Below are 14,260 nucleotides of genomic sequence, written 5' to 3' on the forward strand. Positions count from 1 at the left end.
ATTTTATAAATTAAATATTAAGTAATATCAAAGTATTTTAATTGACTTATCCAAAATTATTTCATATTGCGTAATATGAAAAGATTCAAATTATGTATCCAAAATTCTTCCAAGATGAACGTAAAATTGGCTATGTGTCGGTTTGAAATATTTTAATTAATCTGATTATTATATATGCATGAAATTTATTATCATATTTAATAAAATAAATCATGACACATGACATTTGGATTCCTTTTAAATAAATTTGGGCCCTCAAATATTTTTATAAATAATTCTTTAATAAAATATTTCTCTTAATGTTAATCCATCTAACACATTATTCACTTTATATGTTACTCACTTTTTTTTTTTACGAAATGTGGATAGTTTATTCCATTAAATCATGCATAATACACTTCTTTATTTTAATCGGAATAGAACTCCAGTCAAAAATACGATAAAAAAAAACATATGTGCTACATAAGCGAATTCATGTGCCGCCATATTCGCAAACAGCTTTATATGTTACTCACTTTATATATCTATATGAAGAAACTTAATTTAAGCACCATCAGGGATACTCGGGGGATACTTAGAATAACCAAATCTGTGTTCACTACACAAGTTATTGCGACTATTCTTTAACTTGGAGGGCAAGGATAAATTTATTTAGTTGTTAGTATTTATTATGTAAATTATGTAACAGTGACAACCCGTTCAACTCAACTCTATAATCATTCAGAGATCATTTGTTAACTCTAAACGGTAAATTCTGAACAGTTAATTTTCTGCATGATTGATAATCTGAATGCTCGATGAATGATATCATTTGATAAACAAATTTTTTTGTTTCCAAATGAAAGCGTTTATTTATTTTAAATCTTTATTATAATGATACATGGCTGATTAATTCAATTAACATGATTATATATAATAATATCTAGCATGTTATTCCTCTATACAAATATAATAATTATTTTTAATTTTACACGTATTTTCAGATACAACAAAAATAGTTATATATATATACACACATCAAAATATATTTAGAAAGGCAAAATGATAATTATTTATAACATAAGAAATTATATGATTATTAAACAAAGATTTAATTTAACATAATTTTTAATTGATTGTTGATGAGGTCAGGTTGTTGATGAGTCTGGACGAGGCATGTTGTGTTTTCAAATCCACTTCGTCCAGCAAAATTATGGTTTTCGTCCAGCACATTTTCTTTCGTTCAGCGCTTATAAAACTGACACAAACAAACTTAACAGATTAATCGTTACGAAACTGACACAAACAAGCTTAACAGATTAATCGTTCCATTCAGTCCCGTTAAGAGGTTTACAAATGACCTCTTGAACTCTAGTTCAGTTGGAGATTTAACAGATCCGCACTCGCCATGCAAAAATGAACTTTAAGATTCCCCCTGCATATTTTTTTGACAAGCAAATAATTTTATTAAAAGAAATCACTCGTCGGAATTCAGTCGCGATAAATCCCCAAACTGTCAAATACAATCTCAACTAAATAAATAATCGTAAATAATTGTTTTTTTTCATATCACTTAACACATAAATATTCATATTCTTTGATATAAAACACAGTCATATATTTATTATTCAGCAATAGAATTGAATTATACAATCTATCAGTATAAGTTAATGAGTTAGAATTTTTATGAACTGAACCAATTAAATTGAGTTTTTATTATTTAACAGTAAAATTGAATTGAATGATCTCTTATACATTTTATGAACCGACCTAATTAAGTTGAATTATCGTAATTAAAACTTTAATTCGATCCAATTAAATTTAATTAAGTTGAACTACTAAGAGCAAGTCCAACAATATCTTAGGAAGTGCCCTATATATATAATAAAAAATGATGTCCTAGTGATTTAGGACATTATTTTAATATAACAACTCCAACAATATGCATTATTATTAGTGTAGAGCGGATGCGGGTTCGGTGCGGTTTTTGGATAAAACCGCAACCGCAACCGCATGCCCTCGGTTTTAGAAATCGAAAACCTCAACCGCAACCTCATCCTCGGATTCGGTTTCGGTTCCAAATCCTCGGATTCGGTTTCTATCGGTTCGGTTTCGGTTATAAAACCGCTTAAAAAAAGAAAGAATAATTATACATAAATAATTAAAACTTAAGTAAGAATTATGCATCCATCCATGATCCATCCAAAGTTTACATAAATATTAATACACATTCAGTTGATCAGTTTCATGTCTCAAAAGCATATCAGTTTCATGCCTCAAAAGCATATCAGTTTCATTCCTCCTGGATCGCCTATTACATTCTCAAAAGCAAGTTACATGCTAATCTTCGTCAATGTCTAGGTGCTGAATGGAAGCTCCAACCCCAGTTAGCTCATCTGAAAAAATTGATATAAACAAAACACAATATTAAAACAGAGATAAATTAACAATCATAAGAAAATAGAGATAAACAAAAAAGAGTATTAAAACAGATAATAAAATTTTTGGTAGCTACACAGATTATTAAATCACCAAATTCCCAGGACCTGATTTCTGAGTTCTGTTCTGCATAGACAATCTCAGGTGTATATTAAAGTGCATGAGTAATAGTCAAGATATGAAAGATGACAATTGCATCTAATAAGTGATAACAGTACATATAAATCAGGTACTGAGCATTTGCAAGAACAATGTTTCCAATGATCTTATGACAGCTTTTCTGTTCAAATGAGTGGAAATAAATTAAGTGTTCTGTATTTAGTGTATTTATCAAAGAAGCAAAGAACAAAATTACAAATTTTGAGCTACCAGATGCTTTACAAATACTAGGCAAGCTAACTACCAGCATGACAACAGAAATTACAACCATAAAGCATGACAAAGAAATTACAACCATCAGGTACTGAGCATTTGTTTAAATAGATTCAGAACCAGAGTCCCACCTGAGCCTCACTGGGAGACGCACATCTATTTCACTCAGACATATTCTAATAAATAAATAAAATAACTTATCTGCGGTGCTAGGCTATAAGCCCAGAATAGAGTGAACTTAGTAAACAATTCTTCAGAACATGAAGCCCACAAGTCTATCCAGATGTAAAAAAGTGAAAAGGTACTGGTAATGGAACAGAGCGGCTGTAACATGCCAAAAATCTGCCAAGCCATACAGCCACAATTTATCTCCAGTATACACAAATGATGAGTATACACAATTTATCTCCAGTATACACAAAGTATTTAACAGCAACTAACAGGAACTGTCAAATGAAACATAATATTCAGAAATGCAGCAGATTCAGAAATGCAGCAGTTTAGAAATAGAAAGAAAGCAAAAAATTCAGAATGTGCTCACCATTTTCCAATTTCTCAAGCATAATATTCAGAAATGCAGCAGATTCAGAAATGCAGCAGTTTAGAAATAGAAAGAAAGCAAAAAATTCAGAATGTGCTCACCATTTTCCAATTTCTCAAGCTGCAAAAACTCCTCTGGTTCTCCTCTCAAATCAACGTACCACTTCATCTGTCGATGGATTTTGAGGCGCTTCTTGCTGCAAAATACTTTCATCCATGGTGAACTTTTAATTCGAGCTTCACGATGCGCGAGTCGGACTGTCGAAGAGTATCAGATTCAATATATGTGTGGCTTTGTGTTATGTTATCAGGCGGCTATCTTTCATCTGTGTTTGTCAGTTTGTGTGTATTCTTCTTTGGCTTCAGTGGACTACGTGATCGAGTGAGGCACAAGCGGCATAACCTAATTCAACAGACTGCCCAACCTAATTAAAATTAAGCACAGGCCCAACCCAATTGACTGCCCAACTCCTAACCAGTAACTATTATTCGAATAGGTAAAACTAAGTCTAATATACATATAAGTTTTTATTTTTAAAATTTAAATTTCTATATAAACTATAAATATTATATAAATATTATAATTATTTTAAAAATCGGATCGGTTCGGTTTTTTTCGGATCGGTTCCTAGTTATAACCGGAACCGAATAATCGGTTTCGGGTTCGGTTTTTAAATTTTCGGTTTCGGTTTCGGTTCGGTTTTATACGGATCGGTTTTTAGCGGTTTTTAGCGGTTTCGGTTTCGGATTCGGATTTATTCGGATTTTTGCTCAGCCCTAATTATTATTGTGCCTTATTATTTAAATAATAGTATATTTGAATTATTGTTGGAGGGAAGTGAAAAAGAAAGAGAAGAGAGGTGTGTTGGAATGTGAGTAAGCTAATATTTTATTGATAGAAATGGTTTAGGGCATGCATGATTGTGCCTCAAAAATAAGGCATTTGTTAGATGTCCTAGTGTTTTGAGGCACTACTAGGACATTGTTGGAGCACCATTTTACTTCAAATGCCTTAAATTTTGATTTAGGACATGATTTTAGGGCACTCTTGAACTTGCTCTAAGAGCAAGTCCAAGAGTGTCTTAGTGGATGCCCTATTTAAATAATAAAATATGATGTCCTAGTAGTTTAGGACATCAATTTTATAAATTCACTCCAACAAAAAGCCTTATCCACAAGCCCTATTATTAAAATATTAATATTTTGAATGAAAAATTAGAGGGAAAAGTAGTGGGGAGAGAGAGAATGATAATATTTTATTATTAAAAGTGAAATGAGACTCAAGTAGGTGAGCCCTAAAAATAGGGCTGAAGTAAGTTGTCCTAGTGATTTAAGGCATCACTAGGACACTGTTGGAGCAATGTTTTCAATCAAATGCCTCAAATTATGACTTAGGACATCATTTGAGGCAGCTGTTGGACTTGCTCTAAATGAGTTAAACTTTAACCGAATCCAGCTTAATTGAGTCGTACGTATAAACTTTAACCCAGCCGACCGAACCACGTGCAGCCCCAAGTGTGATAAGTGGGCCGGGCCTGCTCTTATTTGATCAGTGCCCGTTAGTATATTAGCAAACTTTGCTCCAAATGCCAACAAGGTGTTGGTGTGGTGGTAGAACTCTTGTACCCTCTTGCGAGAGGTCGGGAGTTCGACTCCCCGTGTGCGTGTGTAATCAACTAGCAAAAAAAAAAAAAAAAACTTTGGTCCAAATTATTAATGCACTATTAACAATATCAACCATACGGGTGAGCACGGTTCGGTTTGGACGGTTTAGGTCCAAACCGAATCAAACTGAATTTTTCGGTTTCGAAAATTTACAAACCATAACCAAACTGAATATTATAAAAACCAATCCAAACCAAACCGATTATTAATGGATTGGTTCGGTTTGGTTCGGTTTTTGACCAAAATATTAAAAAAAATTGTACACTTTTATTAATTTATAATAATTCTAGATGCTCTTTTTTTATCACTTAACAAAATACCTTATAAAAGGATAAAGGTGAAACTTGTATAATTATTCGATATAAATAATTTTAGGTGCTATCCTTATACGTTGTAATGAAAACAAATAATTCATTTTATTTTAAAAACTAAACAAAATGTTTTATTTAAAAGAGAAAAAAAAGAAAGGTTGATTATTAATGAAGTGGGGATAAAATAAAGATGGAGAAAAAAGGGAGGGATAATCTTGAAAATAAGGAATATTTATGATATTGATCAACACTGCACTTAAATACCTAAACTAAATATATAAAAATAATAATTTTCTAATATATGTGCTAACGGTTCGGTTCGGATATTTCGGTCGGTTTGAAGTTGGAAACCGAAACCAAACCGAAAATTTTCGGTTTTCTAATTACCAAAACCAAAACCAAACCAAACCGTTAAAAAGCCGAAATATTCGGTTTGGACGGTTTGGATCAGTCGGTTTGGACCGGTTTTGGATAATTATGCTCAGGCCTAATCAACCATGCTCCAATTGACTTTTCCCTCGGTGGGTGATGAGGAAAAAAAAGAGAATGATAATCCTATGAAAATTGCAGTCACAAGTTTTCTAGTCAACTTCACAATTTGCACCACTAAATGATCATTTTAAGAAAACAGTAACAAAATGCTCAAAGCACTGGTGAGCTTAAAAGATTGGTATCATTGTGTGCACATCTTAAACTCAAGCACCCAAGCAGATAACAAACTCATAAACATATAATGATCACAGAAACAATGATCTCTCACAACTTAATTTCATAGAAAAAATCTAAATCATAATTTCTGTACTTTGGAGATAATATTCGAGTCTTAGTTGAAGTTTTGTCCCTTGAATGGGAAGGTGGACAGGACACCAATTTTTACACAAAGATATCACTTGAGCTAGTACATCATCGCATTAGCCCATGGCATACTTCTGAGTCCAGCTCCTTGCAGTGGTCTCGTACTTGGAACGGTCAGTCTTGTACATATGGGCAATTTCTGGCACCAATGGGTCATCGGGATTGGGGTCCGTCAAAAGTGAACAAATAGAAAGTAACACCTGATGAGATCAAGTAGTTTATTATTCAAATTCAAGCTTCTGTGATCAAAACATCTTAACCTTCTTATTGTTAAACATGCGAAGTGATACAAGAGTTTATTTTTTATGGCTCGATGTGCCCAGATACCCTCTACAGTAAATGCAACATGTATCCTTGGTGTGAGTAGTCATGGGTGAATCTTCACCAAAACAGCAAGTAAACAAAATGCACAAATATCAAGCATGTGTTTGATACATTTTCATTATACAAGGAACTATGATCAAAAGACTCATTAGATGACATGCAACATAATGATGCGAAGAAACAATCACCTTTGATATAGTTAGAGCGGGACTCCACTGCTCCTTCAAAATGTCTAGGCAAATACTGCCATTGCTATTAATATTCGGATGAAATACCTTCGTTCTGAAAGCAACCTGTGAAATCCAGTTGCAGGTTAACAACAGAGTCATTTCTATTCATTAACCCATCTCGACTTGATTATTTGCATAAAAACTAAATACAAACCAATGCAATTAAGGAGAACGGGAAGGGTTGTGGGGCTCGAGGATGGACCCCGAGGTGGGCCTAGATGGGGCCTAGTAGGGTTGAGGTGGGGCCTATGGGACCGGGGTGGGGCCAAGTTTGGGCTCTTAGTCTGTCGAGACTCTGGAGCTTGTCCGACCCCTGTCCGGAGCCTTAGTGAGGCTCTAGTTGGGTCGGGGTGGATTGAGTGAGGGCAGGGGTGGGCCCAAGATGGGTGATGTTATATAGAGGGTGGGTGATGTCATATAAGGGGTGGGTGATGTCATATAAGGGGTGGATGATGTCATATAGGAGTGGTTTTTCTTGGTTTGCATTTTAGCTATTTATTTTAGTGGTTTGTGTTTCAGCAATTGCCTATATACATATTCCATTCATAAATCACTTGTCTTGTATTAATCTGACCGAGTGGTTTAGGACATTAGATGGACACTCAGACACGTATCATTCAGTACTACTATCAAACAACATCTATCTATTACCATTTTATATACTTCAAAAAATAACTTGTGCGCAAAATACATATATCCACGCATGGGTCATTCACATATCACTTGTCTTGTATTACTCTGAGTTTAGTCCTCTTAAGGGTTTTTTCCATTCTGCGGAAAAAACAGCAGATAGTATGTTGCCAACAATCAATTGCTAGGGACCATCTCTCATCAGAAAGTTATATGTTTAAGTAGCTTTTTTGCTACTGCCATGCAAGTATAGTTATCATTATTAAAAATCATTGACTCGTGGTTTTCATGGTGACTAAAATAAATTAAAAGTATAACAAATGATCTTATATGACATGCATGGATTGATTTAGGCCATCAGATTGCACTCGGACACAAAAGGTATTGTGATAGATTAGATCCTTTAACTGAAATATGGAAACTTGACAAAATATCCTGAACTTAAGATGCCAAAAGAAAAGGCTGAGAAGATACATATACACAACACAGACACACACATATATATATGCAGGAAAAATGACAAAATAATTGGAAAATACACCTTGTTTGCAAATTCTTTAAGCAAATCATGTATTATCAGAGAGTGTTGATGTTCTTATTTGCTATGGAATTATATCTAATATACTTCTTCATTTATATATTACACGGAGTCCTCGTTCCCAAGTCCAAAAATAGTAGTGTCCACGGTTTTCAAAAATTATGAATCTGAGTATCTGACACTCACATAAGTATTGAGTCACATCTTGAACATATAAACAATGTACATGGTAACATGGCATATAACAAGAAAAAACTCACTGGTGTACATTGCATACAAAAGACACGTTCATGTACAACCTCACATGTTATCAACTACTTCCATGCATCAGTGTGCGTATACACACACACACGTGTGCATTTTACAATATTGTAAGTATTGTTTGTTATCTTAAACTCATAAATGTGTACATACTACATATGTATGCGTAGTGAGTAAATGTGTATTTTGCACAACTCATAATATAAATGTGCAACACTTGAATCACTATTTTATGACATTCACACAATCGAACTTGTCTTGACCAATTAAATTCAATGTGAAACACAGGACCTAAGCATTAATCTTGAGGATCTATTTGCGAGTGCTGTTAAAAACTGTTGTTGTTGTCAGAAAAAGTATTGGTAAAACAAGAAGTGTTGTAAAAATCAGATAACTTTTTGGTAATTGTTTTTGGTATTTGCATATTTTTAGTTATAATATAAAAAAAAATTGTTTTTGATGAGGTTTGATACTGAAATCTATGACAGCTTCCCGCAATAGCTAAAAAGCAGTTTCTTGCAAAACCATGGGAGGACTTGCTTTTCCAAAAAGCAGCTTTTGAGATAAAAATTGTTGTTAAGAAAAACTGCTTTTAGATTTACCAAACAGTTTTTCACCTGTTTTTCAGCAAAAAACTGTTGTTGGTGTCTGCGACAACAATACCAAACAGTACTAATCTCAGCTACGCCTTAACTTAGTGAATTCAAGTGGATTATAACAATGTGATAATGTGACTAAAGTTCATCAAACTAAAATTTCTCCGTGATTTTTGACAAGTCAAGTTCAGTCATAATAATGTTCGAATTTTATATAATATCCACGACTAATATCTATCGATACACACACACACACACACTATATACTATATTATTAAAGCTAAACATTCAAAAGCTTGGTAATTGGTTTGTAGTCCAGTACACTGCATTATAACCATCATAGCATTTAAATCAAATTGATAAAATATAGGTCGTTTGACTTTTTTGCACGTATTTTTAAGTCTTTTGACCGCATGTTTAAAATCATTGTTTTTGAAATTTTCTTTTTCTGAATAATAATATCAATCATATATTTTTATTCAAAAAAAGAAAATTTCGAAAATAATCATTTTTAGCATGTGGTCAAAGGACTTACAAATGCGTACAAAAAAGTCAAGCGACTTATATTTCAAAACAGAGGGAGTATATTTCATTGAGATGCTACTAAAACTGTAAGGTTTGAATCCCGTCAACAACATATTAAAAGGTTCGAATCCTATCACCAACATATTAAAAGAGATAATTATTTAATCACATATAAAAAAATTATTAACTATCAAAATACCTTCGTGCATTGCACGGATTATAGGCGTGTGTGTGTGTTATAAATTAAAATTTTCAACTTCAACAAGTAAGGATATAACTCTTATTCAAAGATATTATGCCATTCCTGAGCAACAAGTATTATTGCAATGAAAATAGTATGTACAAACGAAAACATATATCTTCCAGCTATTTCAACAAATGCTCAAAGCAGATATTCAAATAAAATCAACATATAAACTCATCTAATCATCTTCATCAAATTTAAAATTGGGAGAGAAATGGAAAGGTATTGATGGAACTAAGCAGGCAGTAGATGCTACTAGAAAACAGATAATTATAATTTAATGAGATACCTTTGGTGGCTTAAAGGGATAGTCTGGTGGAAAATGGATAGTGACGAGGAAAACTCCTCCAGCATATGGACTATCAGGAGGCCCCATTATTGTAGCTTGCCAGTGAAACATGTCTTCGGCAACTGGGCCTGTTAAGAAAAAGGTTACATCATCACTGTTCTTACAAGGAACTTGACAGTAAAAAAGGTTGAAAATTAAACATAAGGTTAAAGTTTAAACTCGTTAGATGGGTGGCTCTTATGCGGGGCCACGAACGGGCTACATGACTTCATCAACTAATCTTCTGACCACTCATTACTTGAAGTTGGTTTTACACTAATTGCCGTCCAGCATTTCCTATAAATACCCAACCCCTAATTTCATATCTCACTCATCTCTCTCTTTTCTCTCTTCAGTCAACAGTTTAGTAAGCTTAGTAAGCTAGAAGTGTAGAGGAAGTGTCAAGATGGAAGGTCCCGCCCCTAATTTTTTCCTTCAGGGGTAATTAGGTTAGACTGCAGCCTTTCAGGGATCTTGGTAGTGTGGCATTGGGGTCATGAAAGGGAGGGAAAAAGTTGAGAACAGTTATAACGGGGGATATTTTTTAAGAAAATACCTAGCGAGGGAGAGTACACAATGAATTCATAAAAAAGTTTCAGAACCATGATGAATTTGTAAAAAAGTTTCAGAAACGAAAATTGTAATCTCTTTTATGAGTTTTAACTAGTAAAGTTATTGCTGGATGTAGGCTGGCCAACCACATTAAATTTGTCGTCTCTTTTAATCATTCTTCTCAACACTCATTACTGTGACTTATTTACATTTTACACTAATTGTCATCCATCATATGAATACCAAAACTCTAATTTCAAATTTTGCACACCTTTCTCAGCTCAGCTAACTTTATACTTTCTTTCAAGAAACTACTGTATTTCATAGGCCATAGGGGGTTTTCAGGTTGGACTTAGACTGCAGACCTAGGATATTGTCTTTCATCTTGAGTTTGTCTTTCATGTGCGATGTTCAACATCCCCACTAAGGATATTCAACATGCCCCTATAAACCTGGAAAGTTTTCATTCTATGGTTCTGAAAATATAAAAAGGATATCAAAAAATTAGTTTTTCTATCACTATTGATTTCTTTGAAACAAAAGACCAAAGAACTACAACACCACATAAATTTACTTTTTCAAGTCGGAATAACACGATATCAATAATGAAAATAGATGTCGAGGTCGAGGAGAAGAGAAAAGGAAGAAAATCACAGTTGGGTAGGCTGAAATTTGACTCAAAGTAATATACCGATTTCTTCTTCAAGATCACTAAAGAAAAGATTTTGGCAAAATTAAAAGAACTAGGGTTCCGTAAAACATGACTAAATGAGACGAGAGATAGACTTTGCAACATCGACAAAGCCAAAAGCCTCTACATGGATTAACAGCTGTGTAAGCTATTTTGATACACAACTATCAAAACAGATTTCAATGAAATACTAAATAAACCAGCCCAGGAAGGTACAAGATTTCAATCAGTGGCGGAGGTACGTGGTAACCTGTTGGTACATGTGCCCCGAGTCTTTTTTAAAAATTATTTATATGAATGTCACACAAATTTAGTAATGTAAATATCCAATCTAGCGCTCGTGAGCCCCTAAACCTGTGGCTAAGTCTGAATGTTTGATGTCTTTTTTTTAACTTTTATCAGTACTTTCTTTTGGTTTTCCTCTCAAAGAGTCGAAAGGACAGAGAAGACTGAGTTCTCCCTTATCATTCATTGATCTGAAATTCTAAATCATCCCTATAAAAATTAAATCAGGTATTTCAAACCATAAGGCACCATTTCTGGAACATGAAAACTCCTCATGGAACTCTGTAATAGTTCTGTTAAATTTATGTGTAGACTTCTTATAATTTATTTTGTCGAAAAATTTTAAGCGCCCCCCGGAGCACTACATCCTGGCTCCACCACCGATCCCATTGACACTATAAGTCTATAAGTGATGCAATATTTAAACACCAGCAACTAAGCCTCCACCGAAAACTTAGCATAACTATATCACAACCCTTCCAATCGATCACAAATACCAAAGCATCCAGCATCTTACATATATTGTTTTTGCAAGTTCAACATTTCTATCTTCATTTTGACAAATCAATTAACAATTACTCAAAACACAGGCTCCCAAAGTCCAAAATCACAAATAAATCATCCAAACTTTCCGCAACTATAACAACAAATCATCACAAACCTACATCTTGTTCTGATTCCTTCCAATTAAACAAACAACATAATTGCAAAATTACGCATATATACGTTCCAGATCGAGAAAATTAACAAGGCAAAACACAAAAACAGCTAAACAAAAGAAATAGATATCTGTGTGTGTACCAGCGCTACAAGAGACGGGTGGATCCTTCTGAAGATCCTTGAGCTCCTTTAAAATCCGTTTAGAAGCCATCGAGCACACAAAGCTACGAGATCTGCTCCAAAATCACACGATTAATTAATTGTGAAAAAATATATATATTTTTATGAAAAGAAATTGCTTATGTATAAAGAGAGATCGAAGAGAAGTGGGATAGGGAGATAGAGAAAGCAACCTGATGAGGAACGAGAGATTGGGAATTCAACAAACTCAAACCTCTTTTTTTATTTTTGGTTTTATGTACTTGATAGCTTATTCTTTGTTTAGTTTGTTTTTTATTATTTTTTGTTATTATTGATCATCGTTTGATTCTTATCGCTAGTGAAAGGGTTTTATTTCTTATTTGAAAAATGTTTCGGTATCGAGTGGTGTATAATGACATGGTGTGGATTTTAATTGAGATGTACCTTTTTTATACACATCATTAAGGACTCAAATTAAAACATTTCATATCAATTATCATATTATTATGTACTACAATTTCTCTTATAAGTATTTTCAATAATGTTTTTTCTATTAATAATAGTTTGATATTTTTAAATAGAAAAATTCAAAGTTCAACATTATCAAATCTACCATTTATAATAAGTCAAGTTATCCAAATTTAAATACTTATAACTCACGGCATCCAAACACTTATAATTCAAATTAACTTCTCACTCCTCTTTCATTTTTTTACTTTTAAACTGGAAATTACTTATTTTAAACTCAGTCAAAACCTAGGGCGGATATGTTTGAATTTTGCGACTTTGTTTTTGGTTTAACCATCACCAATTCACCATCATGAGTCTGATCCGAGGACGAGAAGTTAACATATATAATAATATTATTATTATATAGCTGCATTATTATGAGTTTTTTTAGGACAATGCCCTTTTTATTATTGTTTAGATGTTGGATATAGATCTCCATGAGAGTGGGGTTCATTATAATGATGGGTTAATTTAAATATGCAGGACGTAAGGTAAAATTTGCTCAATTTTTCATTCGATGATATTGACTATATTGATAGGTTATAGTTTAAAACTAATATGTAATTAATATTTTAAACTATTATAAATAGAATACATCACTTTAATATGATCAAAAAAAGTGATATGTAATTTTCATACATGTCTGGATCGTCAAATATAATGATCCATAAAAGGTTGACTAAAGGGTGGATATAGTTGAAGTTTGATTTTTTGATGAGATTGATAATGTTTTTTATTTTGATACGTAGTTAAGGGTTTTCATTATTAGAGATGCTCCTACAAGTTGATAATATTAAAATTTGTTTTGGAATATGCATCTTTAGTATGTTTGGCTACAAATTCTCAAGTCAAATAAGACTATTTATTTTAAATTATATAAAAACTCGAACGGTATCACTTCTAACTATATACATATGATGTTTATAATTTTTGGTGGATTTTACCCTAATTAACTTTAGGGAAATTCTTGATGGTACACTCATAGAATTGACTTTTCTCAATGGTACCATCGCATTTTTGATTTCTACCAGTGCTACCCTCGTACTTTTAATTTACTCTCTATGGTACACTCGTGTACTTTTGATCTACTCTCTATTGATTTCAGACTGTAAAACAAATTGTATATTTGAAATCCTTGCGAAAAATTACATAAAATAGACCCTTAAATCATGTAAAACAGAGTCAAAATGAGAGAGATATTAATGACAAAAATGGTTGTGAAGTTTGAATATATCTCACTCATTTTTGATTCTGTTTTACATGATTTAAGGGTCTATTTTATGTAAGTTTTCGCAAGGATTTCAAATATATAATTTGTTTTACAGTTTGAAATCAATAGAGAGTGAATTAAAAGTACATGAAGGTACAATAGAGAGTAAATTAAAAGTACAAGCGTACCATTGGTAGAAGTAAAAAATGCGATGGTACCATTGAGAAAAGCCAATTCTATGAGCGTGCCATCAAGAATTTTCCTTAACTTTATTAGCTTAAATCCATCTCATACAAGATATTGATCATGATTCACAATAATATTGTCACATGCACATAAAATACCTGAAAAATGTTTACTAACAAATACTCTAT

At 32.9% G+C, this 14,260-nt stretch overlaps 1 protein-coding gene and 1 long non-coding RNA gene across 2 annotated transcripts; both read right to left on the bottom strand.

The window, feature by feature from the left end:
• Positions 1-2,126: 2,126 nt before the first annotated feature.
• On the bottom strand, positions 2,127-3,745 carry LOC108195229 (uncharacterized). The gene is made up of 2 exons (XR_001801465.2): positions 3,433-3,745; positions 2,127-2,375 (listed from the first exon to the last, which is right to left on the bottom strand). It is a non-coding gene; the product is annotated as an uncharacterized LOC108195229 (long non-coding RNA).
• A 2,295-nt stretch (positions 3,746-6,040) lies between these two features.
• LOC108196635 (ubiquitin-conjugating enzyme E2-17 kDa) lies at positions 6,041-12,532 on the bottom strand. The gene is made up of 5 exons (XM_017364013.2): positions 12,379-12,532; positions 12,167-12,258; positions 9,799-9,926; positions 6,674-6,778; positions 6,041-6,361 (listed from the first exon to the last, which is right to left on the bottom strand). Exons 2-5 carry the CDS (start codon positions 12,234-12,236, stop codon positions 6,218-6,220), a joined length of 447 nt encoding a protein of 148 aa, XP_017219502.1. The 5' UTR covers positions 12,237-12,258; positions 12,379-12,532; the 3' UTR covers positions 6,041-6,217.
• Positions 12,533-14,260: the final 1,728 nt, after the last annotated feature.

Source organism: Daucus carota, chromosome 7, assembly GCF_001625215.2.
Source record: "Daucus carota subsp. sativus chromosome 7, DH1 v3.0, whole genome shotgun sequence".
NCBI classification, from domain to species: Eukaryota; Viridiplantae; Streptophyta; class Magnoliopsida; order Apiales; family Apiaceae; genus Daucus; species Daucus carota.

Coding starts and splice junctions, on each gene's coding strand:
- LOC108196635 (XM_017364013.2), bottom strand. CDS start 12,236: ATGGCTTCTAAACGGATTTTAAAGGAGCTCAAGGATCTTCAGAAGGAT. Junction 9,927..12,166: donor ACCCGTCTCTTGTAGCGCTG/GTACACACACAG, acceptor TTTTCTTAACAG/GCCCAGTTGCCGAAGACATG. Junction 6,779..9,798: donor ATCCCTTTAAGCCACCAAAG/GTATCTCATTAA, acceptor TGGATTTCACAG/GTTGCTTTCAGAACGAAGGT.